General features: G+C 47.8%; 1 protein-coding gene across 2 annotated transcripts in view; it reads right to left on the reverse strand.

Moving 5' to 3' along the window:
- The window catches only part of gfra4a (GDNF family receptor alpha 4a), a 232,649-nt gene that overhangs the window by 82,569 nt on the left and 123,804 nt on the right, over positions 1 to 26,276 (reverse strand). For both annotated transcript variants that reach the window (XM_038793212.1, XM_038793213.1), the window contains exon 3: positions 7,214 to 7,294. In XM_038793212.1, the coding sequence (XP_038649140.1) occupies positions 7,214 to 7,294 (81 nt within the window). The remainder of the gene's footprint in view (positions 1 to 7,213; positions 7,295 to 26,276) is intronic.

A 26,276-nucleotide genomic window follows, 5' to 3' on the forward strand; every position in this document is an offset into this window, starting at 1 on the left:
ATCCTATTTATTCCCTTCATAATTTTATATGTTTCTATAAGAGCCCCCCACATCCTTCTAAATTCCAACGAGTACAGTCCCAATCTCTCCTCGTAATCCAACCCCCTCAGATCTGGGATTAACCTAGTGAATCTCCTCTGCACACCCTCCAGCGCCAGTACATCCTTTCTCAGGTCAGATGACCAAAACTGAACACAATACTGCAGGTGTGGCAAACATGGGCTTGAAGTAATGTGATTGAAGTTGTATTGCTCTACAAACTGTGTCCACTCCCAGCTTGAGAAACACAGACTATGGTCAGAGACAACGTATAAAGATGTCCCAATGTGTGCAAAAATTGATTTTCTTGCCCTTAAAACAGATCTTGCTGTTGAATCATTTATCACCTCTGGATAGTTGGAGTAATAGTCTATGAAAACTAGATAGTCACGACCTTGAAAATAAAACAAATCCATGCCCCCTTTGATCCATGGACTGGTGGCGATTTACATTTCTTTGATTCTTTCTCTGCTCTCTACAGGCTGACGCATCTGACAGATTGTGCATTCTTGTAGATATTGATCAACTCTCTGTTGATTCCCGGCCAATATATCGACTGTCTAGCCATTCTACTACACTTTTCTATGCCTTGATGCCCCTCGTAAATCTCTTGCAGAATCCCTTGACGTAGACTGGCAGGAATCACAATCCTATCTCCCTTGAGGAGGAAACCATCTATTACAGAAATATCATCTCTTGTATCTCGAAAGGCAGATCGACATCCATTGGGCCATCCTTCTTTGAGGTATTTCTTCACCTGCTGGGCTGTCAATTCCTTTTCGGTTTCGGCTTTGATAATACTTGTTTTCAATCAGACACTGGAAGTATCTCGGTAAAGAAAGAGTCTTGATTTCCACTATTTGGACTATCTTTGTATCTGATGTGTCAGCATCAGTGGTAGCTCTGGAAAAGTTATCCACATCACCTAAGTCTCCCATTGACTCTTCATGTCGGTCATTCGAAGTACTGGTTGAGTGAACCGTTTCAACGAGCTTCAATTTTTCGCAAGTATCCATCCCAATTAACGATGACTTTTCATCTTCCACTGTCTCAAAGTCGATGGGCATTTCAATGTCACCATTTCTAACAACGAGATGACAGGATCCTCTTGTGGCTATATTGTTACCATTGTAATCAGTCAGCCAACAAGTAGATTTCTTCATCAGTTGTGTCCTGTAAGCTTGTCTTAAATATTTTTCTGTGATAATATTTGTGTGTGTTCCTGTGTCAATTTTAAATGGTATATCTGTGCCATTAATTTCTAATAATACAGTCCACTCCTTAATTATCTGTGAGAGCCGTTGCACTGGTGTGTCATTACGATCCAGCAAATTAATCCTAGTGACTGGTTCAATCATGAACGTATCAGTTAGCGGGTACAGTGAGCAATCCTCTCTATCTGTCAAGATATTGTTTTTTTATCTTTACTCTTAACACTTTGGATCCTTCCGAAGTCATTGTAGGATTTTGTTTATTTGGTTATTGGAGAAGCTGCTGAGAAATGACACAGTGCTGGAAAGTGGTTCAACTTGCAACAATTGGAACATAGTTTGCCTTTCGCTGGATAATTCTATTTACTGTGGGCGTGGCCACAGTGTGTGCTCGTCATCAGGCTCGTGACATCACTCTCAAAATGGCCGGCGGCCGTTGTGCGCAGTTTTCTTTGCTGCGACACAGCATTAATGGCGTCAGCCACGATTCACAATTTCACGCTCTTTTCTTTTGCCACAAACTCTGTGTGCTCAGTTGATGCCTGTTCACTGGCGTTGCAAATTTTACCGCATCTTGTAGCAGGAAAATCGGTGGTATTAGCATTTATCCCCAAAACAACTTGATCACGCAGCATAGAATCGGAGGCTGAGGAAAAATTGCAGGACTGCGCTCTTAACTTTAAAGCTGTTATGAAAGAATGTACCGACTCCTCTCTTAACTGCAGCCTTTCTCTGAACATGTAGCACTCATAGGTCTCATTCACCTGCTTCTTGCTGTGCGTATTTGTAGCACCGTGTTATATTTCGTTTCATCTTCATCAGCACTGAACTCAGATGAATTATAAAGTTCTAATGCTTGTGGTCCTGCCAAATTTAATAGGAGTGCTATTTTTTGTGATTGGAAGCGCATTCTAGTGGAGGCAGATAGGAAATCTTCAAACTGATGTTTAAAGAATGCCCGATTTTGACATAGTTTACCGTTTGTCCTGAAGTGGTCAGGTTTCTTGAAACCCTCCATCTTATGATTTTTCTTCGATGTAGATTTTCAGAATTTTGTAGCATCTTGCTTGTTTTCTTCAATCTTCTTATGCTAATCTTTTCTAATCTAACTGTTTCTTACTTTTCGAAATAAGCCCCTGGTACCATGTGGTGTTGTTTGTGTTACTACATTCAGGATGGTTAGTGTAGTGTTCACAAAGACCACAAAATAGCTTGAGCTTGAACAAAGGTTTACATTTATTAACACTACTAACTTGGATTCGACATGCACTCCTAAAGTATACACAGTTGATTATTAACATAAAAACTATACACATCTACAACTAATCTTTATACTGATATAAACTATGATCAGCTCTTACTCACACTATCTTTACTTCTCACTGCTTTTCTTTCTTTACTTTCGGGAATCTTGGATAACGAGAGATATTGTAGGCCTCGTCAAAAATAAAAAGGAGGCATTTGTCAGGGCTAGAAGGTTGGGAACAGACAAAGCCTGTGTGGAATATAAGGAAAGTAGGAAGCAACTTAAGCAAGGAGTCAGGAGGGCTAAAAGGGGTCACGAAAAGTCATTGGCAAATAGGGTTAAGGAAAATCCCAAACCTTTTTACACATACATAAAAAGCAAGAGGGAAGCCAGGGAAAGGGTTGGCCTATTGAAGGACAGGGGATGGAATCTATATGTGGAGCCAGAGGAAATGGGCGAGGTACTAAATGAATACTTTGCATCACTATTCACCAAAGGGAAGGAATTGGTGGATGTTGAGTTTGGCGAAGGGTGTGTAGATAGCCTGGGTCACATTGAGATCCAAAAAAACGATGTGTTGGGCATCTTGAAAAATATTACGGTGGAGAAGTCCCCAGGGCTTGATGGGGTGTACCCCAGAGTACTGAAGGAGGCAAGAGAGAAAATTGCTGAGGCCTTGACAGAAATCTTTGGATCCTCACTGTCTTCAGTTGATGTCCCAGAGGACTGGAGAATAGCCAATGTTGTTCCTTTGTTTAGGAAGGGTAGCAAGGATAATCCAGGGAACTACATGCCGGTGACCCTTACATCAGTGGTAGGGAAATCACTGGAGAGAATTATTAAAGACAGGATCTACTCCCATTTGGAAGCAAGAGGCAGGAACAGGCCCTCTCGTATTAGCGAGAGGCAGCACGGTTTTGTGAAGGGGAGGTCATGTCTCACTAACTTTAAAGAGTTTTTCGAGGAGATCACAAAGATGATTGATGCAGGTAGGCAGTGGATGTTGTCTATATGGACTTCAGTAAGGCCTTTGACAAGGTCCCTGAAGGCAGACTGGTACAAAAGGTGAAGTCACACGGAATCAGATGTGAGCTGGCAAGATGGACACAGAACTGGCTAGGCCATAGATGGCAGAGAGTAGCAATGGAAGGGTGCTTTTCTGATTGGAGGGCTGTGACTAGTGGTGTTCCGCAGGGATCAGTGCTGGGACCTTTGCTGTTCATAGTATATATAAATGATTTGGAGGAAAATGTAACTGGTCTGATGAGTAAGTTTGCGAACGACACAAAGGTTGGTGGAATTACGGATAGCGATGAGGACTGTCCAAGGATAGAGCAGGATTTAGATCGTTTGGAGACTTGGGCAGTGAGATGGCAGATGGTGTTTAATTCAGAGAAATGTGAGGTAATGCATTTTGGAAGGTCTAATACAGGTAGGGAATATACAGTGAATGGTAAAACCCTCAAGAGTATTGACAGTCAGAGAGATATTGATGTATAGGTCCACAGGTCACTAAAAGGGGCAACAAAGGTGGAGAAGGTAGTCAAGAATGCATACGACATGCTTGCCTTCATTGGCTGGGGCATTGAGTAAAAATTGGCAAGTCATGTTGCAGCTGTATAGAGCCTTAGTTAGGCCACACTTGGAGTTTAGTGTTCAATTCTGGTCGCCACACTACCAGAAGGATGTGGAGGCTTTGGAGAGGGTGCAGAAGAGATTTATCAGGATATTACCTGGTATGGAGGGCATTAGATATGAGGAGAGATTGAATAAACTTGGTTTGTTCTCACTGGAAGGCAGACAGTTGAGGGGCTACCTGATAGAGGTCTACAAAATTATGAGGGGCATAGACAGAGTAGATAGTCAGAGACTTTTTCCCAGGGTAGAGGGGTCAATTACTAGGGGGCATAGGTTTAGGGTGCCAGGGGCAAGGTTTAGAGGAGATGTACGAGGCAAGTTTTTTTACACAGAGGGTAGTGGATGCCTGGAACTCACTGCCAGAGGAGGTAGTGGAAGCAGGGACGATAGTGACGTTTAAGGGGCATCTTGACAAATACATGAATAGGTTGGGAATAGAGGGATACGGACCCCGGAACTGGAAAAGATTTTAGTTTAGATGGGCAGCGTGGTCGGCGCAGGCTTGGAGGGCCGAAGGGCCTGTTCCTGTGCTATACTTTTCTTTGACTGTCCCCAGCTATCTCCTGCATACTCTCCCCCACAAGGCTTAGCATCAATGTCTTATATACTTGTAACTGTGGCTACCTCTAGTGGTTATTCTAGATATTCCATTAACCCTTGCAGTTCATACATTTATGATAATACCACACTGACCATACACATATGTTTTGACCCTGCCCAAACTTGCCAGCTTTTGGGCTGCCTCTTTTAGCATCATGTCAGAGGTATTCCGTTTGGAATTAATCCCGTTTCCACTGGTAGCCATATTTGGGATTTCGGATTCACTGGCTGTTCACTCTGGGGTCGAGGCGGACATTGTCACCTTTGCCTCACTGATAGCTTTGAGGTGGATATTACTTGGATGGAGGCCTACATTTTGCCCAATGCCTCTGATTGGTTGGTGGACGTTTTTCTAAGTTGTTTTCAATTAAGGGGCAATTTAGCGTGACCAATCCAGCTACCCTGCATATCTTTGGGTTGTGGGGGTGAGACCCACACAAACTTGGAGAGAACGTGCAAACTCCACACGGACAGTGACCCAGGGTCGGGTCCTCGGCAGTGATAACCACTGCGCCACCGTGCCGCCCTGGTTGGGGGGCTTAATGTCATTCCTACACTGAGAGAAAATTCAATTCACCATCAGAGGTTCAGTGTAGAGGTTCTACCTGACGTGGCTTTAATAAAGGTGAGGGGTGTCCGCCGAGTTAACAAAAGAAGACAGGGCAGCACGGTAGCATGGTGGTTAGCATAAATGCTTCACAGCTCCAGGGTCCCAGGTTCGATTCCCGGCTGGGTCACTGTCTGTGCGGAGTCTGCACGTCCTCCCCGTGTGTGCGTGGGTTTCCTCCGGGTGCTCCGGTTTCCTCCCACAGTCCAAAGATGTGCGGGTTAGGTGGATTGGCCATGCTAAATTGCCCGTAGTGTCCCAAAAAGTAAGGTTATGGGGGGGTTGTTGGGTTACGGGTGTAGGGTGGATACGTGGGTTTGAGTAGGGTGATCATTGCTTGGCACAACATCGAGGGCCGAAGGGCCTGTTCTGTGCTGTGCTGTTCGATGTTAAGACGTTTATTTATAAGAATGATGATTTACATGAGGCCCGGTTATACCTCACCGGGTCCTCTCTCTGTGTCGGTCGGTTCCTGACTGGCCGATCTTTTATACAACACAGTTAGCAGCCCTGGAGTAAGCAGGAGAGCCTGTAAACCAGCAAGCTCATTCCTGAGAGCTATCTCACATCTGTAAGGCTGATCCATTTGAGGCAGCCACAGTTCAATCATGACACTGAGGTGAACACCTCTTAGAAGTAGATTACGAATGAGAGCAAATTAGCTGATGGTTAGTCATGTTGCTAAGAAGTATTTATAGAAAGAAAGAACATGTTTTGTTGATGTTTCTGGTTTAATGTCATTTGAAATAAAGACATAGTCATGAGTTCATTTCTGTATCTGCTTTCAGCTCCTGTGAGTCAGATGATGACATGGGAAATGCAGACTCTTGGAGAGAGCCAGCACACCTACAACTGGCCGAATGGCCTCCTTCTGTGCTGTAACGATTCTGTGGCCTGAATCTTTCTTGGCGGGGTCCGGAGAGTCCACGAGGAACAGATCCCCACCAACTCCAACAGGCCCGCTGCCATTTTATGCTCAATTCAGCGTTGATTGGAACATGGGCAGGAAAAGGCACTTCGGTGGCCATTTAAGAGCCTTAATAGAGGCATGGGCGGGCGTCCCATTATAAAATCGCGCCTGGGCTGGGGAGGGTGGGATTCGGAGACGGTGGGATCCCGGAGGGAATCCCGACCATGCAATTTCAATCCCCCCCCCACGCCTCAATACCCGTCGGGGGAGCGTTTAATTCATGCCTATGATTCTACAAGCGGTTGGCCATGCCCATTTGACCCTATGTGAATGCAGTAGAATGGACTTGGAGTGGACAATAAAGGGAATTGACATTTTGTTGAATAAACTAAGCTTTTAGTTTTCTTTTAGTGGACAAAAGGCGCTATCTTAAGCATGCATTTTTCTGTTTACCGCCACCTCCTGCTCCAAAAGAGATGAATCCGGAGCCTTGGGTGGGGGGGTGGGGGGGGGGGACATCCCATGGCTGCAAGTTGACCACGGATCGCGGCTTTAATAAATATGAAAAATGGCTGAACTGTGCTTCCCAGGGCACTCCATATTGAGGCAGTATCTCTCTCTACCTCTCTCCGTCATGAATTCCCACCAGGGCCTGGAGTGGCTGCCGATACGTTAGTCCTCCCATTGGCCCTCCAGCTTCGGGAGCCCACCTGCCGCCACCCTTACTCCCTCCCTGGAACGGATCTCAAATTCCGGCTTGCAAACCCAGGCTGAAGATCCAGCCTCAAGGAATTCGGTAGCGAGATATTTGCCCGAGCATGGAGTGATGCGGAGTGAGTGGCACAACTCAGTGCTGCTGGCATTCTGCACGTCAAAACTACCTAAACAGACCCAATCAACCACTCAAGGCTGTGTCCACCAGGCACTGGAGAACTCTTTTATTTAATAAATAGGAGACTCACCTGCTGTTATTGAGGCCAGTCTGGCATAGTCATATCCCCTCTTGCTGGGCTCGTAGGGCGAGCTATCATCTATTTCTTCACCTGTAACCCAAAGGATTTATAACATTAACTTCACGTCTGCTGTGTTTCAGCCAATGTGTCTTTGTAACCAGCTCACCATTTAATTGGGATGAAATTACAGAACTGAAATTTTACACTCCTCTGCCAGTGGGTTTGTAGGCGGTGGATGAGCGTAAAATTCCTTGGATGGGCTTCCCGCTGGTTTCCCACCTGCCTGACCTCGCGGTAATTTCACACTGGGGTGGGCGAGGCCTCGGGAGGCCCACCATCCCTCGCCCCAATTGAAGCCTTTAAGTGGCTGATTGTTGACCACTTAAGGGCCGTTTCCCGCCCAGCTTCAATTTCCAGGCCGACGGGAGGATTTCTAAGTGTGGGGGAAACCTGAAATGTCACCATCCGCACACTAAGCTGCTTGTGAAGGCCCATTGGTGACATGAGGTCTCAGAAGATCCTGCCTCATAACAGGGACAATAAGGAGGACAGTAGCATCATGGTAATGTTACAGGCCTAAGAATTCTGAGGCATGGACCAATGCTCCAGAGGCATGAGCTCAAATCCCACTACAACATCTGGGGGAAATTTAAAATCAATTAATTATTCTGGAATAAAATGCTGGTCTCATTAATAATGATTATTAAACACCCGGATTCTTCTATGTGGTTCACTAATGTCCTTCATGGGAGGACATCTGTGGCTCCTCGCCTGATCTGGCCTCACGTGACTCCAGACCCACAACAATGTGTTTTCAGAAATAGTCAATCAAGTCACTCAGTTGCATCAAACCATTACAAAATCATTGAATAATGAAGGGATGGTACACCCCGTCTGTACCTGGGCACAAGAAGGTATAAAAGCACACCCATTCAACCCTGCAAATTCCTCCAAACTAACATCTGGGCCAACATTGAGAGAGCTGTCCAACAGATTAGTCAAGCAAAAGCCCAACATAGTCATCAAATCAGACCTTACAGCCAATGTCAGAGACCCTTCCATCGCCTACTAGAAGGACAAGGACAGCAGACGCATGGGAATACCACCATCTGGAAGTTCCTCTTCAAGCCACTAACCATCCTGACTTGGAAAGATATCGCCGTCCCTTCACTGTTGCTGGGTCAAAATCCTGCATCAAAGTCCCTATCAGCACTGTGGGTGTTCCTACACCACAGGGACTGCAGTGGTTCAAGAAGGCAGCTCACTGCCACTTTCTCAAGTACAACTAGGGATGGACAATAAATACTGGCCAAATCCCATGTGGGGAAAAAACATTCCTGTTGGGAGAGATCCACCAGAGATGGTGACACAGTGGGATACAGTTGGAAGGGAGAGGCCCTGGGTGTCCTCAACATTGACTGCTGACACCATGAGGTCTCCTGATATCAGGTCAAACATAGACAAGGAAACCTTCTGCTGATTACCACCTACTGCCCTACCTCAGTTGATAAATCAGTACTTCATTACGTTTAACAATTGGAAGAAGCACTGAGGGTGGCAAGGGCACAATATCTACTCTGGGTGGGGAACTTCAATGTCCATCTGCTAGACTGGGTCTGTGGCTGGTGGTAGTGGAATCAAAATAAGGGAAAAACCTACTTGACCTCATCCTCACCAATCTACCTTCCACAGATGCAATTCTCCTGACAGTACTGGTCGGAGTGTCTACCACACAATCCTTGTGCATAAGAAGTCCTAGCTTCACACTAAAGTCACCCTCCATTGTGTTGTGTAGTGCTACCGCTGTACTAAATAGAACAATGAATAAAGAAAAGTACAGCACAGGAACAGGCCCTTCGGCCCTGTAAGCCTATGCCGACCATGAAAACGCGAGCTAAAAAAAACCCCCCTTCTGTCCTTACTCTGTCCGTATCCCTCTATTTCCTCCCTACTCATGTAATGCAGAACAATGCCAGCAGCGCGGGTTCAATTCCCATACCAGCCTCCCCGAACAGACTAGGGGCTTTTCACAGTGACTTTGTTGAAGCCTACTTGTGACAATAAGTGATTATTATTATTAAAGTTCGGAAGGGCCAAGCCTCCCTCACTGCGCCCCAGCTCAAGAAGAACCTTCATCACCCTCGGGGCTTTCCCGGTCCATATAAAACCCGAGGTCGCCGTGTTCATCTTCCTACAAAATGCCTTGGGGATGAAGGTTGGGAGACACTGAAACACAAACAGCAATCTCGGGAGGACTGTCATCTTCACAGTCTGTACCCTCACCGACAATGACAGCGGGAGCACGTCCCACCTGCAGAAGTCCCCTTTCATTTGCTTAATAACCCTGCCCAAATTTAGTTTATGAAGCTGGCCCCAGTCCCTTGCCACCTGAATCCCCAGGTACCTAAAACTCCTTTCCACCACTTTGAACGGCATCTCCCTCAGTCGCCTCTCCTGCCCCCTTGCCTTGTTTGTAACCTGAGAACCGGCCAAATTCTTCCAGTACTCCCATAATTCCTGTGACTTCCTCCCAAAGGGTCTGCTACATAAAGGAGTAAATCATCGGTGTAGACTAAGCCCTATGTTCTACCCTCCCTCTCACTATCCCCTGCCAAATACCCTCAGTGCTATTGCCAAAGGCTCTATGGCCAGGGCAAACAGTAGTGGGGAGAGTGGACACCCCGGCCTTGTCTCCCTGTACAGACTAAAATATTATGATTGAACCCGGTTGGTCCTTACATTCACCACCGGTACCTGATATAGCAACCGGACCCAATCCACAAATCCCTGCCCAAACCCAAACATTCCCAAGACATCCCACAGGTACTTCCACTCCACCCGATCAAAGGCCTTTTCTGCATCCATGGCCACCACCACCTCGACCTCACATTTAGGAGCCGCCTAATGTTCAACGGCAGGCATCGCCCTTTCACAAATCCCGTCTGGTCCTCCCCTATTACCCCTGGAACATAATCCTCTATACGTGCGGCCAAGATCTTTGCCAGCAATTTTGCATCCACATTCAACAAGGAGATTGGCCTCTGCGGGCCTCAGCTCTCCGGATCATTATCTCGCTTCGAAATAAGGGAAATCGATGCCTGTGATAACGGGGGAGCACTCCCAGCTCCTTGGACTCATTGAAAGCCTTTACCAGGAGCGGCCCCAACAGCCCAGAAAACTTTTTATAAAACTCCACCGGGTATCCGTCTGGTCCCGGGGCCTTACCTGATTGCATTTCCCCAATCCATCTACAATCTCCTCCAGCCCGATTGGGGCTCTCAAACCCTCCACCAACTCTTCATCTATTCTCGGAAACTCCAGCCCTCCCAGAAATTGCTTCATACCCTCTTCCCCGGCTGGTGGGGTTCCGATTTATACAATCCACTGTAAAATTCCCGAAACACATCGGGCGGGATTCTCCAACCCCCCGCTGAGTCGGAGAAGTGGCGGCGTGAATCCTGCCCGCCGCTCCAAAGCCGGCTGCTGAATTCTCCGGTGCCAGTTTTCGGGCGGGGTGGGGACGTGCCGCACCGATTGGGGGCCGTTGGCAGCGCCCCTCCGGCAATTCTCCGGTCCCCGAAGGGCTGAGCGGCTGCCCATTTTTCAGCCAGTCCCGCCGCCTTGAAATGGACATGGTCCATCCCGGCGGGACCTGACTTGGAGGGCGGTTAGCGAGGTCCTCAGGGGGGCGCGGGGGGATCTGGCCGTGGGGGTGGGGGGGCACGGTGGCCTGGCCCATGATGGCGGGCAGTCCTCTGCCATGGGGGCACTCTTTCCCTCCGTGCTGGCCTCTGTAAGACTCCGCCATGGCCGGCGCGGAGAAAAAACCCACTGCGCAACGCAGGAAACACGGCAGCGGTTCTGCGCATGCGCCAGAACACGCTGACAGTCCTGCACATGCGCCAACTCGCGTCGGCCGGCGGGGGCCCTTCGGCGCCGGTTGACGCCGCCGCCAATCCCGCCAGCGTCGGCATAGCCGCCGGAAGTGCGGGGGATAGAAATTGTCCCACTGGGCAGACGCAGCATGGGTTCATAAAGGGCAGGTCGTGCCTAACTAATTTAAGGGAATTTTTTGAGGACCTTACCAGAGCGGTAGATAATGGGGAGCCAATGGATGTGGTATATCTGGATTTCCAGAAAGCCTTTGACAAGGTGCCACACAAAAGGTTGCTGCATAAGATAAAGATGCATGGCATTAAGGGCAAAGTAGTAGCATGGATAGAGGATTAGTTAATTAATAGAAAGCAAAGAGTGGGGATTAATGGGTGTTTCTCTGGTTGGCAATCAATAGCTAGTGGTGTCCCTCAGGGATCCGTGTTGGGCCCACAATTGTTCACAATTTACATAGATGATTTGGAGTTGGGGACCAAGGGCAATGTGTCCAAGTTTGCAGACGACACTAAGATGACTGGTAAAGCGAAAAGTGCAGAGGATACTGGAAGTCTGCAGAGGGATTTGGATAGGTTAAGTGAATGGGCTAGGGTCTGGCAGATGGAATACAATGTTGACAAATGTGAGGTTATCCATTTTGTTAGGTATAACAGTAAAAGGGATTATTATTTAAATGGTAAAATATTAAAACATGCGGTTGTGCAGAGAGATCTGGTGCATGAGTCGCAAAAAGTTGGTTTACAGGTGCAACAGGTGATTAAGAAGGCAAATGGAATTTTGTCCTTCATTGCGAGAGGGATGAAGTTTAAGACTAGGGAGATTATGCTGCCCATATCTTCGGCCCATATCCCACACCTCCCCTGTCCCGCCCTTGGGCAACTACCATCATCAACCTTCCTCCTCCCCTACCTTGAAAGTCCCTTCCCCGTCAGCAGTCTACACCCCCCAACCCAACCCCCTCCCACTCCCCATCCCCCTCCCTTCCCATTCCCCCCCCACATCGGTCTTCAGCTCACCCCCCACTTTGCTTCCATGAACTAGCCTGCCCAGATAGACTGGCACCCCACGCCCATGGCACCTAGCATCTTGCCCCCCACTAGTTCCCCTGCCCCCCGCTCTCAGTGCAAACATTCAAAACAATTAAAACAAAGGCAAGAAGTAGAAACAAACAAACCATCCCTACCAAGGTCCAAACCCAAAGACCCACCCCTCCTCACTTAACAAAGAACTATACATCAGCTGAACCCAAAACAGGACTGAAAAAATATAAAGAAACAAGCAAAACCCCCAAAATAAATCCGAACAACGCAAACCCAAAGTATTTACAGAACATAGTTCAGAACTGCTCAGTCAAAGTTCAAGGTCCTCCTTCGCCTGTCAGTCTATTCTCCTTCATAAAGTCCGCTGCCTCCTCCGCCAAGCCAAAGTACAACTCCCGGCTCCCCCTAGGTCACCCATTGGTGAGCTGTGTACAGAAGACCAAACCTTATGCCCTTCTTGTACAGGGCCTACTTGACCTTATTAAAGCTCGCCCTCCTCCTCCTTGCAAGCTCCGTTCCCAGGTCCTGGCACACCAGGATCTCGATATCTTCCCAAGTGCATCGCCTCGTCTGCCTGGCCCACCTCATAATACGTTCCTTATCCAGGAACCAATGTAATCGTACCACCATCGCCTTCGGCGGATCACCCCCCCCCCCCCCCCCCCCCCCGGGGCTTGTGCATCAGTGCCCTGTGGGCCCGATCCACCTCCAGCAGTCGATCAAACACACCTTCCCCAAGCAGCTTCTCCAGCACCTTCCCCACATACGCACCAGGATCCGATCCTTCAATTCCTTCCGGCAGACCCACGATCCGAATGTTCTGCCTCTGAGAACGTTTTTCCAGGTCCTCCAATTTCTCCAGCAGCCTCTTCTGCTGGTCACGTAGCATCCCAATCTCTGCTGCCATCGGGGTGGACTGTTCCTGCTGTTCCCCCGTCTGCTCCGCCAACCTCTGATTGCCTGTCACTGGGCTGCCAGCCTCGTCTCCACGCGGTCAACCACCCCGCCTTGATCGAGTCCACCACCCGGGACAGGTCCTCCGCACTCTCCTTCCACTGTTGGGTGAACTTCTCCATTTAAGAAGCTCACCAACTGGTCCATCGACCACTGAGTTGACGGGGTCCAACCCTGTTTGTCCGCCATCTCCACGCGCATTGTTTGCTCCTCACTTGCCACCACCACCTGGATTGTTCTTTTCCGATTGCTTCTGGGCCGCAGCTCCATCAACTAGGGGTCAATTTCTTCTGTTCTCACTTCTGCACCTGCAACAATCTGGCATAAGGGCCACAAAAAGACCACCATGAGTGGGAGCTGCCAAATGTGCGACCGCTCACTCCATGGTCACCACCCAAAGTCAAATTTGTCCGGATTAAGCTCCATCTGCCATTTCTGTGCCCAAGTCTCCAATCTATCTGTATCCTGTTGTATCCTCTGCGAACCGGCCAATGCATCGCACCTCTTTGGGGGCAGCACGGTAGCATTGTGGATAGCACAATTGCTTCACAGCTCCAGGGTCCCAGGTTCGATTCCGGCTTGGGTCACTGTCTGTGCGGAGTCTGGACATCCTCCCCGTGTGTGCGTGGGTTTCCTCCGGGTGCTCCAGTTTCCTCCCACAGTCCAAAGATGTGCGGGTTAGGTGGATTGGCCATGATAAATTGCCCTTAGTATCCAAAATTGCCCTTAGTGTTGGGTGGGGTTACTGGGTAATGGGGATAGGGTGGAGGTGTTGACCTTGGATAGGGGGTAGAGTGCTCTTTCCAAGAGCCGGTGCAGACTCGATGGGCCGAATGGCCTCCTTCTGCACTGTAAATTCGATGTAAAAAAAAACCCTCGTCACTATCAGCACCACCGCCAATCTTTGTGTCAGCTGCAAACTTACTAATCAGACCACCCACACATTTTCCTCCAGATCACTACAAACAACAGAGGTCCCAGCACTGATCCCTGCTGAACACCACTAGCTACAGATCTCCATTCAGAAAAGCACGTTTCCACCGCTACTCTCTGTCTTGTATAACCAAGCCAGTTCTGTATTCATCTAGCCAGACCACCCCAAATCCCATCTGATTTTAGTTTTGTACCATGAGATAGTTTGAGAAAGTCTCTCGTTACTCACAACCAGGCATCTACGAGGTGCTGTGGATCAGCAACTGCAGAATTGTGCTCAACCACAATTTCTAACCTTAAGGCCCCGGCATACCCCGTACTCTACCATTACCACCTAGACAGGGATCAGGGGGCCAATCCTGGTTCAATGAGGAGTGTAGAAGAGCGTGGCAGGAGTAGTAACAGGCATACCTGAAAATGAAGTTCCAAACCGGTGAAGCTACAACACAGATCTATATGTACTCCAGGCAGCAGAAGCAGCCTGCTGTGGACAGAGCTAACGGTTCCCAAAATGAAGACATCTGCTCAACGCTTTGTAGTCTTGCCACATCCAGTCAAAATGGCGTTGGCCAATTTAACAGCTAACCAGGAGGAAGGATACCACAAATAACCCTATTCTCAGCGATGGAGGAACTGAACGCATCATGCAGAAGACAAGATTGATGTATTTGCAATCTTCTTCAGCCACACATGCTGAGCGAACAATCCATCTTGGCAACATCATGAGGTTCCCAGCATTATCGATGCCAGTCTTCAGACGATTCAATTCACTGTCTCTGATATCGAAGAACGCCTTAAGGCCCTGAACACTGCAAAGGCTGTGGACCCCAGCATCATCTGAGTTTGTGTTCTCGAACTAGTTATGCTCCTAGCCAAGCTACTGGACTAGCATCTACCCGAAAACGTGGAAGATTGCCCAGTTAGGTCCTGTCCACATAAAAGAGGACAAGTTTAAACTAGGCAATTACCTACAAAATGATGGACGGTGTCATTGACAGTGTTATAAAGTGACACTCAGCAATAACATGCTCACTAATGCTTAGTTTGGGTTTTGCCAGGATCACTCAACTCCAAACCTCATCACAGCCTTGGTCGAAGCATTGACAAAAAGGGTGAACTCAAGGGGTGGGGTGAGAGTGACAGCCCTTGACATCAAGGCAGCATTTGACCATGTGTGGCATCAAAGTGCCCCAGAAAAACTGGAGTCAATGGGAATCAGGGGGGAAACTTTCCATTGTTTCGAATCACACCTAGCACAAAGGAGGATGATCGTGTTCATTAGATGCCAATTATTGCAGCCTTCGGACATCACTGAAGTGACCCAGGCCCAAACATTTCAGCTGCTTCAACAATGACCTTCCTTTCATTATGTGGCGATGCCGGCGTTGGACTGGGGTGAGCACAGTAAGAAGTCTTACAACACCAGGTTAAAGTCCAACAGGTTTGATTCAAACACGAGCTTTCGGAGCGTGGCTCCTTCCTCAGGTGAATGGCGAGGTATGTTCCAGAAACATTTATATAGACAAAGTCAGAGATACTGGACAATGCTTGGAATGCAGTCTTGGGGTTATGGAACTGCATTCCAAGCATTGTCCAGCATCTCTGACTTTGTCTATATAAATGTTTCTGGAACATACCTCGCCATTCACCTGAGGAAGGAGCAGTGCTCCGAAAGCTCGTGTTTGAATCAAACCTGTTGGACTTTAACCTGGTGTTGTAAGACTTCTTACTTCCTTTCATTGTAAGGTCAGAAGTGGGAGCATTGGCTGATGCTTACACAATGTTCAGCACCACCCCGGATATGCGGGTTAGGTCGATTGGCCATGCTAAAATTGATCTTTAGTGTCCAAGGATGTGCAGGTTAGGTTAAGGGTCCAGGGTGGGGTGGACAGGGGAGTAGGCATGGGTATGGTGCTCTTTCAGAGGGTCGGCGCAGATGCGAGGGACTGAATGGCCTCCTTTTATCATAGAATTTACAGTGCAGAAGGAGGCCATTCGGCCCATAGAGTCTGTACCAGCTCTTCGAAAGAGCACCCTACCCAAGGTCAACACCTCCATAACCCCACCCAACACTAAGGGCAATTTTGGACAGTAAGGGCAAACTATCATGGCCAATCCACCTAAACTGCACATCTTTGGACTGTGGGAGGAAACCGGAGCACCCGGAGGAAACCCACGCACACACGGGGAGGATGTGCAGACTCCGCACAGACAGTGACCCAGCGGGGAATCGAACCTGGGACCTTGGAGCTGTGAAGCAATTGTGCTAACCACCATGCTACCGTGCTGCCCATTTCGTACACTCGGGTTTCTATGATTATGATTCCATGATTTTACTGTCACAACTCTTCAGATATTGAAGCAACTTGTGTCAATTCTAAAACTAGCGGTCTCTGTTTAAAAAAAGGGATCGCCCATTTAAAATAGAGATGAGGAGAAGTTTTATTCCCTCAGAGAGTGGTGAGCCTTTCTTTCTCAAAAGGCAGCGGAAGAAGAATCTTTGAATAGTTTTAAGGCAGAGCTCAGTAGATTCTTCCTTAACAAGAGGGTGAGGGTTATAAATCATAGAATGTACAGTGCAGAAGGAGGCCATTCGGCCCATCGAGTCTGCATCGGCTCCTGGAAAGAGCACCCTACCCAAGGTCAACACCTCCACCATATCCCCATAACCCAGTAACCCCACCCAACACTAAGGGCAATTTTGGACACTAAGGGCAATTTATCATGGCCAATCCACCTAACCTGCACATCTTTGGACTGTGGGAGGAAACCGGAGCACCCAGAGGAAACCCACGCACACACGGGGAAAATGTGCAGACTCCGCACAGACAGTGACCCAAGCCGGAATCGAACTTGGGACCCTGGAACTGTGGAGCAATTGTGCTAACCACTATGCTACTGTGCTGCCCATTTTGGACTGTCGGGTTTCTATGATTCTATCGGGAGTAGGCGTGAATGAGGGTTTAATGTTCCACTCAGATCAGCCATGATCTTATTGAATGGTGGAGCAGGCTCGTGGGGCCGAGTGGCCTACTCCTGCTCCTAATTTGTATATTCGTATATGCAGCAAGACCTAGCCAATATTGAGACTTCGTCTGGTAAGCGGCAAGGAACATTCTTGCAACACAAAGGCCAGTCAATGACCATCTGCAGCAAGAGAGAGAATCTGGCAGCATGCCCCACCATCAACATTCTGGGGTTACCATCAACCAGAAACCTAACTGGTTAGTCATGTAAATACCGTGGCTACAAAAGCAAGTCAGAGACTGGGAATTCTGCAGTGAGTAATTCTCCATCTTGACCCCCACAAAGCCTGTCTACAAGGCCCAAGTCAGGAGTGTAATGGAATACTCTCCACTTGCCTGGATGAGTGCAGCTCCAACAACACTCAAGAAGCTCCATACCACCCAGGACAAAGCAGCCCATTTGACTGGCACCAGACTCACTATTTCAGGGGGCAGTTAACATTTCTGTGGGTCTGGAGTCACATGTAGACCAGGCCAGGTAAGGATGATCGGGTTTCTTTCCAAAAGGGCATTAGTGAACCTGATGAGTTTTTATAACAATCGATGGTATTGTCATGGTCACCATTACTGAGACTAGGAACTTGGAATGACATCGCCATTGTCGTTGGAGAGGAAGTCATTGGAATTTACCATACGGTAGACACATAGCCATCTAACCTAATCCCACTTTCCAACTTTAGGCCCGTACTTACACCACACGGACTGCAGTGGTTCAAGGGGACGGCTCATCACCGCCTTCTCAAGGGTGGGCAATAAATGCCAACCTTACCAGCGATGATCACATCACAAGGACAAATTTTAAAACTATTTGAAAAGGAGGAGCATCAAAGGAAATGTTCAAAAAAGAACAAAGAAAATTACAGCACAGGAACAGGCCCTTCGGCCCTGCCAGCCTGCGCCGATCCAGATCCTTTATCTAAACCTGTCGCCTATTTTCCAAGGATCTACTTCCCTCTGTTCTCCGTCCATTCATATATCTGTCTAGATGCATTTTAAATGATGCTATCGTGCCCGCCTCTACCACCTCCGCTGGCAAAGCGTTCCAGGCACCTACATAGGCACCTATGTGCGTAAAAAACTTCCCACGCACATCTCCCTTAAACTTTCCCCCTCTCACCTTGAAATCGTGACCCCTTGTAATTGACACCCCCACTCTTGGAAAAAGCTTGTTGCCATCCACCCTGTCCATACCTCTCATAATTTTGTAGACCTCAATCAGGCCCCCCTCAACCTCCGTCTTTCCAACAAAAACAATCCTAATCTACTCAATCTTTCTTCATAGCTAGCACCCTCCATACCAGGCAACATCCTGGTGAACCTCCTCTGCATCCTCTCTAAAGCATCCACATCCTTCTGGTAATGTGGCGACCAGAACTGCACGCAATATTCCAAATGTGGCCTAACCAAAGTCATATACAACTGTAACATGACCTGCCGACTCTTGTACTCAATACCCCATCCAATGAAGGCAAGCATGCTGTATGCCTTCTTGACCACTCTATCGACCTGCGTTGCCACCTTCAGGGTACAATGGACTTGAACTCCCAGATCTCTCTGTACATTAATTTTCCCCAGGACTCTTCCATTGACCGTATAGTCCGCTCTTGAATTAGATCTTCCAAAATGCATCACCTCACATTTGCCTGGATTGAACTCCATCTGCCATTTCTCTGCCCAACTCTCCAATCTATCTATATTTTGCTGTATTCACTCTCCAATCTATCTATATTTTGCTGTATTCTCTGACAGTCCACCTCACTATCTGCAACTCCACCAATCTTAGTATCATCTGCAAACTTGTTAATCAGACCACCTATACCTTCCTCCAGATCATTTATGTATATCACAAACAACAGTGGTCCGAGCACGGATCCCTGTAGAACACCACTAGTCACCGTTCTCCATTTTGAGACACTCCCTTCCACCACTACTCTCTGTCTCCTGTTTTCCAGCCAGTTCTTTATCCATCTAGCTAGTACACCCTGAACCCCATACCGCAGGGGTGGGCAAACTACGGCCCGTGGGCCGCATGCGGCCCGCCATCGGTCTTTATGCGGCCCACCAAGATCAAGTCATATAAAAAAATAAAAAAGAATTTAAAAAAAAAAAAATTTAAAACATTTTTAAAAATGTTTTTATTTTATTTTAATGTTAATGGGGAGGGCTGTTGGGTTACTGGTATAGGGTGGATACGTTGACTTGAGTAGGGTGATCATTGCTCGGCACAACATGTGTTTCATGTGAAGTTTCTACTTTAAAATATTAATTAATAAAAATTAATTGCTTTTTTTTCTTTAAACTGAGTTACTTTGTTTTTCAAATAAATGTGTTTCATGTAAAGTTTCTACTTTAAAATATTAATTAATAAAAATTAATTGCTTTTTTTTCTTTAAAAACCTTTTATTTTGGCTATTTTAAATATTAATTATTTTACTTAATATACTATGCGGCCCTTTAAAATTGAGAATTTCTGAATGTGGCCCTTGCACGGAAAAGTTTGCCCACCCCTGCCATACCACTTCACTTTTTCCATCAACCTGCTATGGGAAACTTTATCAAACGTCTTACTGAAGTCCATGTATATGACATCTACAGCCCTTCCCTCATCAATTAACTTTGTCACTTCCTCAAAGAATTCTATTAGGTTTGTAAGACATGACCTTCCCTGCACAAAACCATGCTGCCTATCACTGATAAGTCTATTTTCTTCCAAATGTGAATAGATCCTATCCCTCAGTATCTTCTCCAACAGTTTGCCTACTGCTGACGTCAAGCTCACAGGTCTATAATTCCCTGGATTATCCCTGCTACCCTTCTTAAACAAAGGGACAACATTAGCAATGCTCCAGTCCTCTGGGACCTCACCCGTGCTCAAGGATGCTGCAAAGATATCTGTTAAGGCCCCAGCTGTTTCGTCCCTCACTTCCCTCAGTAACCTGGGATAGATCCCATCTGGACCTGGAGACTTGTTGACCTTAATGCCTTTTAGAATACCCAAAACATCCCCCTTCCTTATGCCGACTCGACCTAGAGTATTTGAACATCCATCCCCAGCCTCAACACCCGTCATTTCCCTCTCCTTGGTGAATACCGATGCAAAGTACTCATTAAGAATCTCACCCATTTCCTCTGACTCCACGCATAAATTCCCTCTTTTGTCTTTGAGTGGGCCAATCCTTTCTCTAGTTACCCTCTTGCTCCTTATATACGAATAAAAGGCTTTGGGATTTTCCTTAACCTTGTTAGCCAAAGATATTTCATGACCCTTTTAGCCCTCTTTCTAGCGCGTTTGAGATTTGTCCTACTTTCCCGATATTCCTCCAAAGCTTCATCAGTTTTGAGTCGCCACGATCTTATGTATGCTTTTTTCATCTCAGCGAGTCTCACAATTCCACCCGTCATCCATGGTTCCCTAATCTTGCCATTTCTATCGCTCATTTTCACAGGGACATGTCTGTCCTGCACTCTAATCAACCTTTCCTTAAAAGACTCCCACATTTCAAATGTGGATTTACCCTTAAACAGCTGCTCCCAATCCACATTCCCTAGCTCCTGCCGAATTTTCTTATACTTGGCCTTTCCCCAATTCAGCAAAACTATTCTAAAACTTACGGAATTGTGATCGCTATTCCCAAAGTAATCACCGACTGAAACTTCAACCACCTGGCCGGGATCATATGGGCCCTTCCCGAGTTGGACTATTTACATACTGCTCTAAAAAAACTCTCCTGGATGCTCCTTACAAATTCTGCTCCATCTACGCCTCCAACACTACATGAGCCCCATTCAATGTTGGGGAAGTTAAAATCTCCCATCACGACCACCCTATTGCTCCAACATTTTTCTATAATCTTTCTACATATTTGTACCTCTACTTCACGCTCACTTTTGGGAGGCCTGTAGTAAAGTCCCAACAATGTTAATGCACCCTTCCTATTTCTTAGCTCTACCCATATTGCCTCAGTGCTCAAATCCTCCATAGTGCCCTCCTTAATCACAGCTGTGATATCATCTCTAACCAGTAATGCAACTCCTCCACCCCTTTTACCTCTATACCTCCTGAAGCATCTATACCCTGGGATATTTAGTTGCCAGTCTTGCCCTTCCCTCAACCAAGTCTCAGTAATACCAAGAACATCACATTCCCAGGCACTAATCCAAGCCCTAACTTCATCTGCCTTACCTGCTACACTTCTCGCATGAAAACAAATGCACCTCAGTCCATCTGTCCATTTGCGTTCATCATCTCTTCCCTGTCTACTCTTCCTCTTAGTCACATTGAGTTTATTATCTAGTACCTTACTGGCTTGAGTTGCTGCTTCTTTACTGACTAACTTCCCAATGTGGTTCCCATCCCCCTGCCACATTAGTTTAAAACCTCCCCAACAGTGTTAGCAAAAGCACCCCCTAGGACATTGGTTCCAGTCCTGCCCAGGTGTAGACCATCTAATTTGTAATGGTCCCACCGCCCCCAGAACTGGTTCCAATGTCCCAAAAATCTGAACCCCTCCCTCCTGCACCATCTCTCAAGCCACGTATTCATTCTGACTATTCTTGAATTTCTACTCTGACTGTCTCATGGCACTGGTAGCAATCCTGCGATTACTACCTTTGAGGTCCTACTTTTTAACCTAACTCCCTAAATTCTGATTGTAGGACCTCATCCCGTTTTGTACCTATATCGTTGGTGCCTATATGCACCACGACAACTGGCTGTTTGCCCTCCCACTTCAGTATGTCCTGCAGCTGATCTGAGACATCCCTGACCTGTGAACCCGGGAGGTAACGTACCATTCGGGTGTCTCGCTTTCGACCACAGAAACGCCTGTCTACTCCCCTTACGATTGAATCCGCTATGCCTGTAGCCCTGCCAGTCTTTTTCCCGCCCTTCTGTGCAGCAGAGCCAGCCACGGTGCCATGAGCCTGGCTACTACTGCCTTCCTGGAGAGTCACTTCCCCCAACAGGGGCGGGTTTAGCTCACTCGGCTAAATCGCTGGCTTTTAAAGCAGGCCAGCAGCATGGTTCGATTCCCGTACCAGCCTCCCTGGACAGGCGCTGGAATGTGGCAACTAGGGGCTTTTCACAGTAACTTCATTGAAGCCTACTTGTGACAATAAGCGATTTTCATTTCATTTTTTCATTTTCAACAGCATCCAAAACGGTATACCTGCACTGCCTTCCTGCTCTTTCTCTGCCTTTTGGTCACCATCCCTGTCTCCCTCACCAATCCTAATCTGCGGTGTGACCAACTCACTAAACGTGCTATCCACGACCTCCTCAGCATCGCGGATGCTCCAAAGTGAGTCCATCCGCAGCTCCAGAGCCATCATGCGGTCTAACAAGAGCTGCAGCTGGACACACTTCCCGCACATGAAGGAGTCAGGGGCATCGGCCGCGTCCCTGAACTCCCACATTGAGCACGAGGAGCATAACACGGAGAAGGAAATCAGATTTGATTTACTAGAGAATATTGCAGGGAAAGTTAACTAATGAAGGGTGTAGTGATATTCAGATATCAATATACATGATCAATGTGTGTAAATGTAGTACAGTCATTTTAACACTAGATGGCTCACAGTCAGATACTATAAGAACTGGTTTCGAGCCATTTCTAAGTCAGATGACATGATGATGTGATTCAGAATAGTGAACAAGCAAGACATAGAATAGCTAGAGTGAGAGAAGTTAGAGCAAGTTTGTTATAATAATGTATAGTTAGTTATCTGTACTGTACTTTAATTCTTTATTGTTAGTTTAGTATTGAGTAAAAGGACTCAGTTTATTATTTTATTACTCATTAAATAGTTTATCTTTCAACAAGAAGGCTATTGGTCATTTTATCATCCTGGTGGATTCAAGAGTAATATATACATTTTAGATAAGTCATTACTTAAAATATAACAAAGAGCTTTCAGAGAGCCACAGAATCATAGAACCTCTACAGTGCAGAAGGAGGCCATTCGGTCCATCGAGTGTGAACCGACGCTCTGAAAGAAAGACGCCCACTAACCCCACCCTATCCCCGCAATCTTACCTAACCTATACATTCCTGGACACTAAGGAGCAAGTTAGCATGGCCAATCCACATAATCCGCACATCTTTGGACTTTGGGAGGAAACCGGAGCACCCAGAGGAAACCCATGCAGACACGGGGAGAAAGTGCAAACTCCACACAGGCAGTAACCCAAGGTCGGAATTGAACCCCGGCTCCCTGGCGTTGTGAGATAGCAGTGCTCACCACTGTGCCACTACGCCGGCCTGAATAGGGAATAATGATGAGAATTCTTTTTACATAGCAAGTCGTGATCTGGATCTCATTGCCTAGAAGCTGAATCATTAGTGACTTGTAAAAAGGAATTAGATAAATGCTTGAAGGGAGAACTTTGCTGAAAACAGCAAAGGAAAGTGTGACCATTTGAATAGCTCTTCCAAAAAGCCAGGTATGTTGGGCCAGATGATTTTCTCCTGTGTCTATGCTTGTACCAACTCTAGTTGATTGGCCAGTATGGTGGGTCCAAAAGGTCTCTCTGTTCTGTCCTATCATTCCTGTGATTCTGCAGGTGGCAATATATAGGCTAGGTGCCCGCAATTAGCCTCAGCACTGCCGAAGAACAAATCATTCCTCAGGGTCACCGTTCCCCACAGCTACACCGTGAAGTGTCCAGATGATAAGCAATGGAACCTGTTGGCACTCACTAATTGGAAGTGGCCACTTTGGCGGGGAAACCATACAATCCACAAGTGCTTTCTGAAGTCTATGTCCCATAGAGCCACCAAGCTCTTTGTGACATTAACTCGGACGGCCTGGGTCTCTGGCCACCTACTGAGCTGTCGGTCCCAGCTCACTGCCTCTAACGATCTGGCTTCTAGCACCTTTCGTACCGTCTCCCACAGGAGTCTCTTCTCAGAGGACAGCGGAAAACTGGGAAAATTGCCATCCCGATGGCAGCCTGAGCTGCTGCTGCTCTGTTTTCGACTAACTCCAGCCAAGATTGCCTGAAGGTAGTGCTTGCGGCAAATTGGTAAGCATTGCTACCGCGTCACCTCTCCACACTAACCCCCTCCACTCTCCTCCCTACATCACCTCAGCAAGGCCACTGAATCCTGTCAGAATTTAATTGCAGGTCGTGGCTGTAAAGGTTGGATCCAGCTGGGTCAACTTCAGTGATTTATTTTTTGAATCAAACAAATCCACCTTTCTACAATGCTGGATGGTACAAGATGTTGTGTGGGGGGGGGGGGGGGGGGGGAGAATTACTTGTGGCGTCTGAGTTGGAACTAGGACAGCCCTGAGTTACATCAAATGATTAATCATGGAGAGAAACAGCCCTCAGCATCTGAAAAGCGCCTAGTTCCACTGCTCCAAATGGCAACTAATTAGGCAGCTAGCCCAGTTAGATACATGCTGCCCCGCGTCTAAGCAACAGGGGGAGGCCACCTGGGCCTCAGGGCTGGTTAGTGCCCTCTGCCAAAAAATCTCCGACAACAATTCAAAGGCATTTTCAGCTGAAGCCTCTGCTCCTCAAATTATTTTCTTTAAAACCATTAGAAACTTAGGTACAATGGCCAAGATCAACATCACAATATGTTCCGGGAAATGCTGAGAGATGTGTTGCATCCCCACGAGTACAATCCATCCTTTGTGTTTTATGGGTTTTGTTGCCCTCTGGGATGAGGAATGATGGAATCTGAAAGCTTCCTTCAGGGCCATTTTTTCCCCCTCCCACTGAGAGACTTTCCAGATGTTTCCTTCTGGTTTATGTCAGGAAAGAGTAAAACAGGCGACATCCCCCTGATCACTGACCCCCCCTCCATCCCCGCTGGAAACCCTCTGCACCCCCCCCCCCCCCCACCCCCCCTCCCCGTCTCTCCCATCCCTAATTAATAATCTACTCCAATAAATGTTGCCGAATGAAAGCATTTATTTTGCAGGGGTCACTACTCAGGAGTTGCCAAGGGGATTCACATCTTTGCGAATGCATTTTACTCAAGGTGAACTGTCAGCTTAAAGAAAAACTTTTCTTTTCTGAAATACTTCCCCAATATATATTGAAAAAAACTGTTGTTCCAAACTTTGGGCTGGATTCTCCGACCCCCCGCCGGGTCGGAGAATCGCCTTGGGGGCGGCGTGAATCCCGCCCCCGCTGTCTCCTGAAGTCTCCGACACCAGAGGTTCGGCGGGGGCGGGAATCGCGCTGCGTGTGTCGGCCCCCCCCCCCGCCCCAGCGATTCAGTGGCCCGTGATGGGCCAAAGTCCCGCTGCTATAATGCCGGTCCCGCCGGCGTGAATCAAAACACCTTCCTTACCGGCGGGACTGGTGGCGCGGGAGGGCTCCGGGGTCCTTGGGGGGGGGGGGGCGCCGGGCGATCTGGCCCCGGGGGGGTGCCCCCACGGTGGCCTGGCCCGCAATCGGGGCCCACCGATCGGCGGGCGGGCCTGTTCCGTGGGGGCACTCTTTTCCTTCACGATGGCTGACGCGAAAGTGACCCCCTCCCCAGCACATGCGCAGGGATGGCGTCAGCAGCCGCTGGTGCTCCGGCGCATGCGCGGACTTCCGCCGGCCGGCGAAGTCCCTTCGGCCCCGGCTGGCATGGTGCCAAAGGCCTTTCCTGCCAGCCAGCGGGGTGCCAACCATTCCGGCGCGGGTCTAGCCCCTCAAGGTTAGGGCTTGGCCCATAAAGGTGCGGAGAAATCTGCACCTTTGGGGCGGCCCAACGCCAGAGTGGTTCACGCCACTCCATCCCGCCGGGACCCCCCGCCCCACTGGGTAGGGGAGAATCCAGCCCAAGGTGTCTCCTTTGTATGTTTGGAGCAACACACCCTAGTGACGGACTCCTGCAGAGCACAGGCCTACGTATGTGATGAACACTTGATGAACACTTTTAGCAGTGGGGAGATAATTATGGGACTGGGAAAGACCACTAAAACTACTGGTTTAAAAATAAGCACGCGCTCATTGGTGATGGAAGTGAGGAGAATTAAGTTCTCTCAGAGGGTCTTGAATATCTGGAACTCTCTTCTTCAAAAGGCAATGGAGGTGGAGTCTTTGAATATTTTTAAGGCAGAGCTAGATAGAATCTTGATTAACGGGGGGGGGGAGGGGGGGGGAGAGGAGGCAGCAATTTGGGGGTTGAGGTTACAATCAGAGCAGCCATGATCTTTTTGAATGGCGATGCAGACTTGAGGGGCCGAGTGGCCTTCTCCTGCTCCTGCTCCAAACCCGTA

This window comes from Scyliorhinus canicula, chromosome 3, assembly GCF_902713615.1.
Source record: "Scyliorhinus canicula chromosome 3, sScyCan1.1, whole genome shotgun sequence".
In the NCBI taxonomy this organism is placed as follows: Eukaryota; Metazoa; Chordata; class Chondrichthyes; order Carcharhiniformes; family Scyliorhinidae; genus Scyliorhinus; species Scyliorhinus canicula.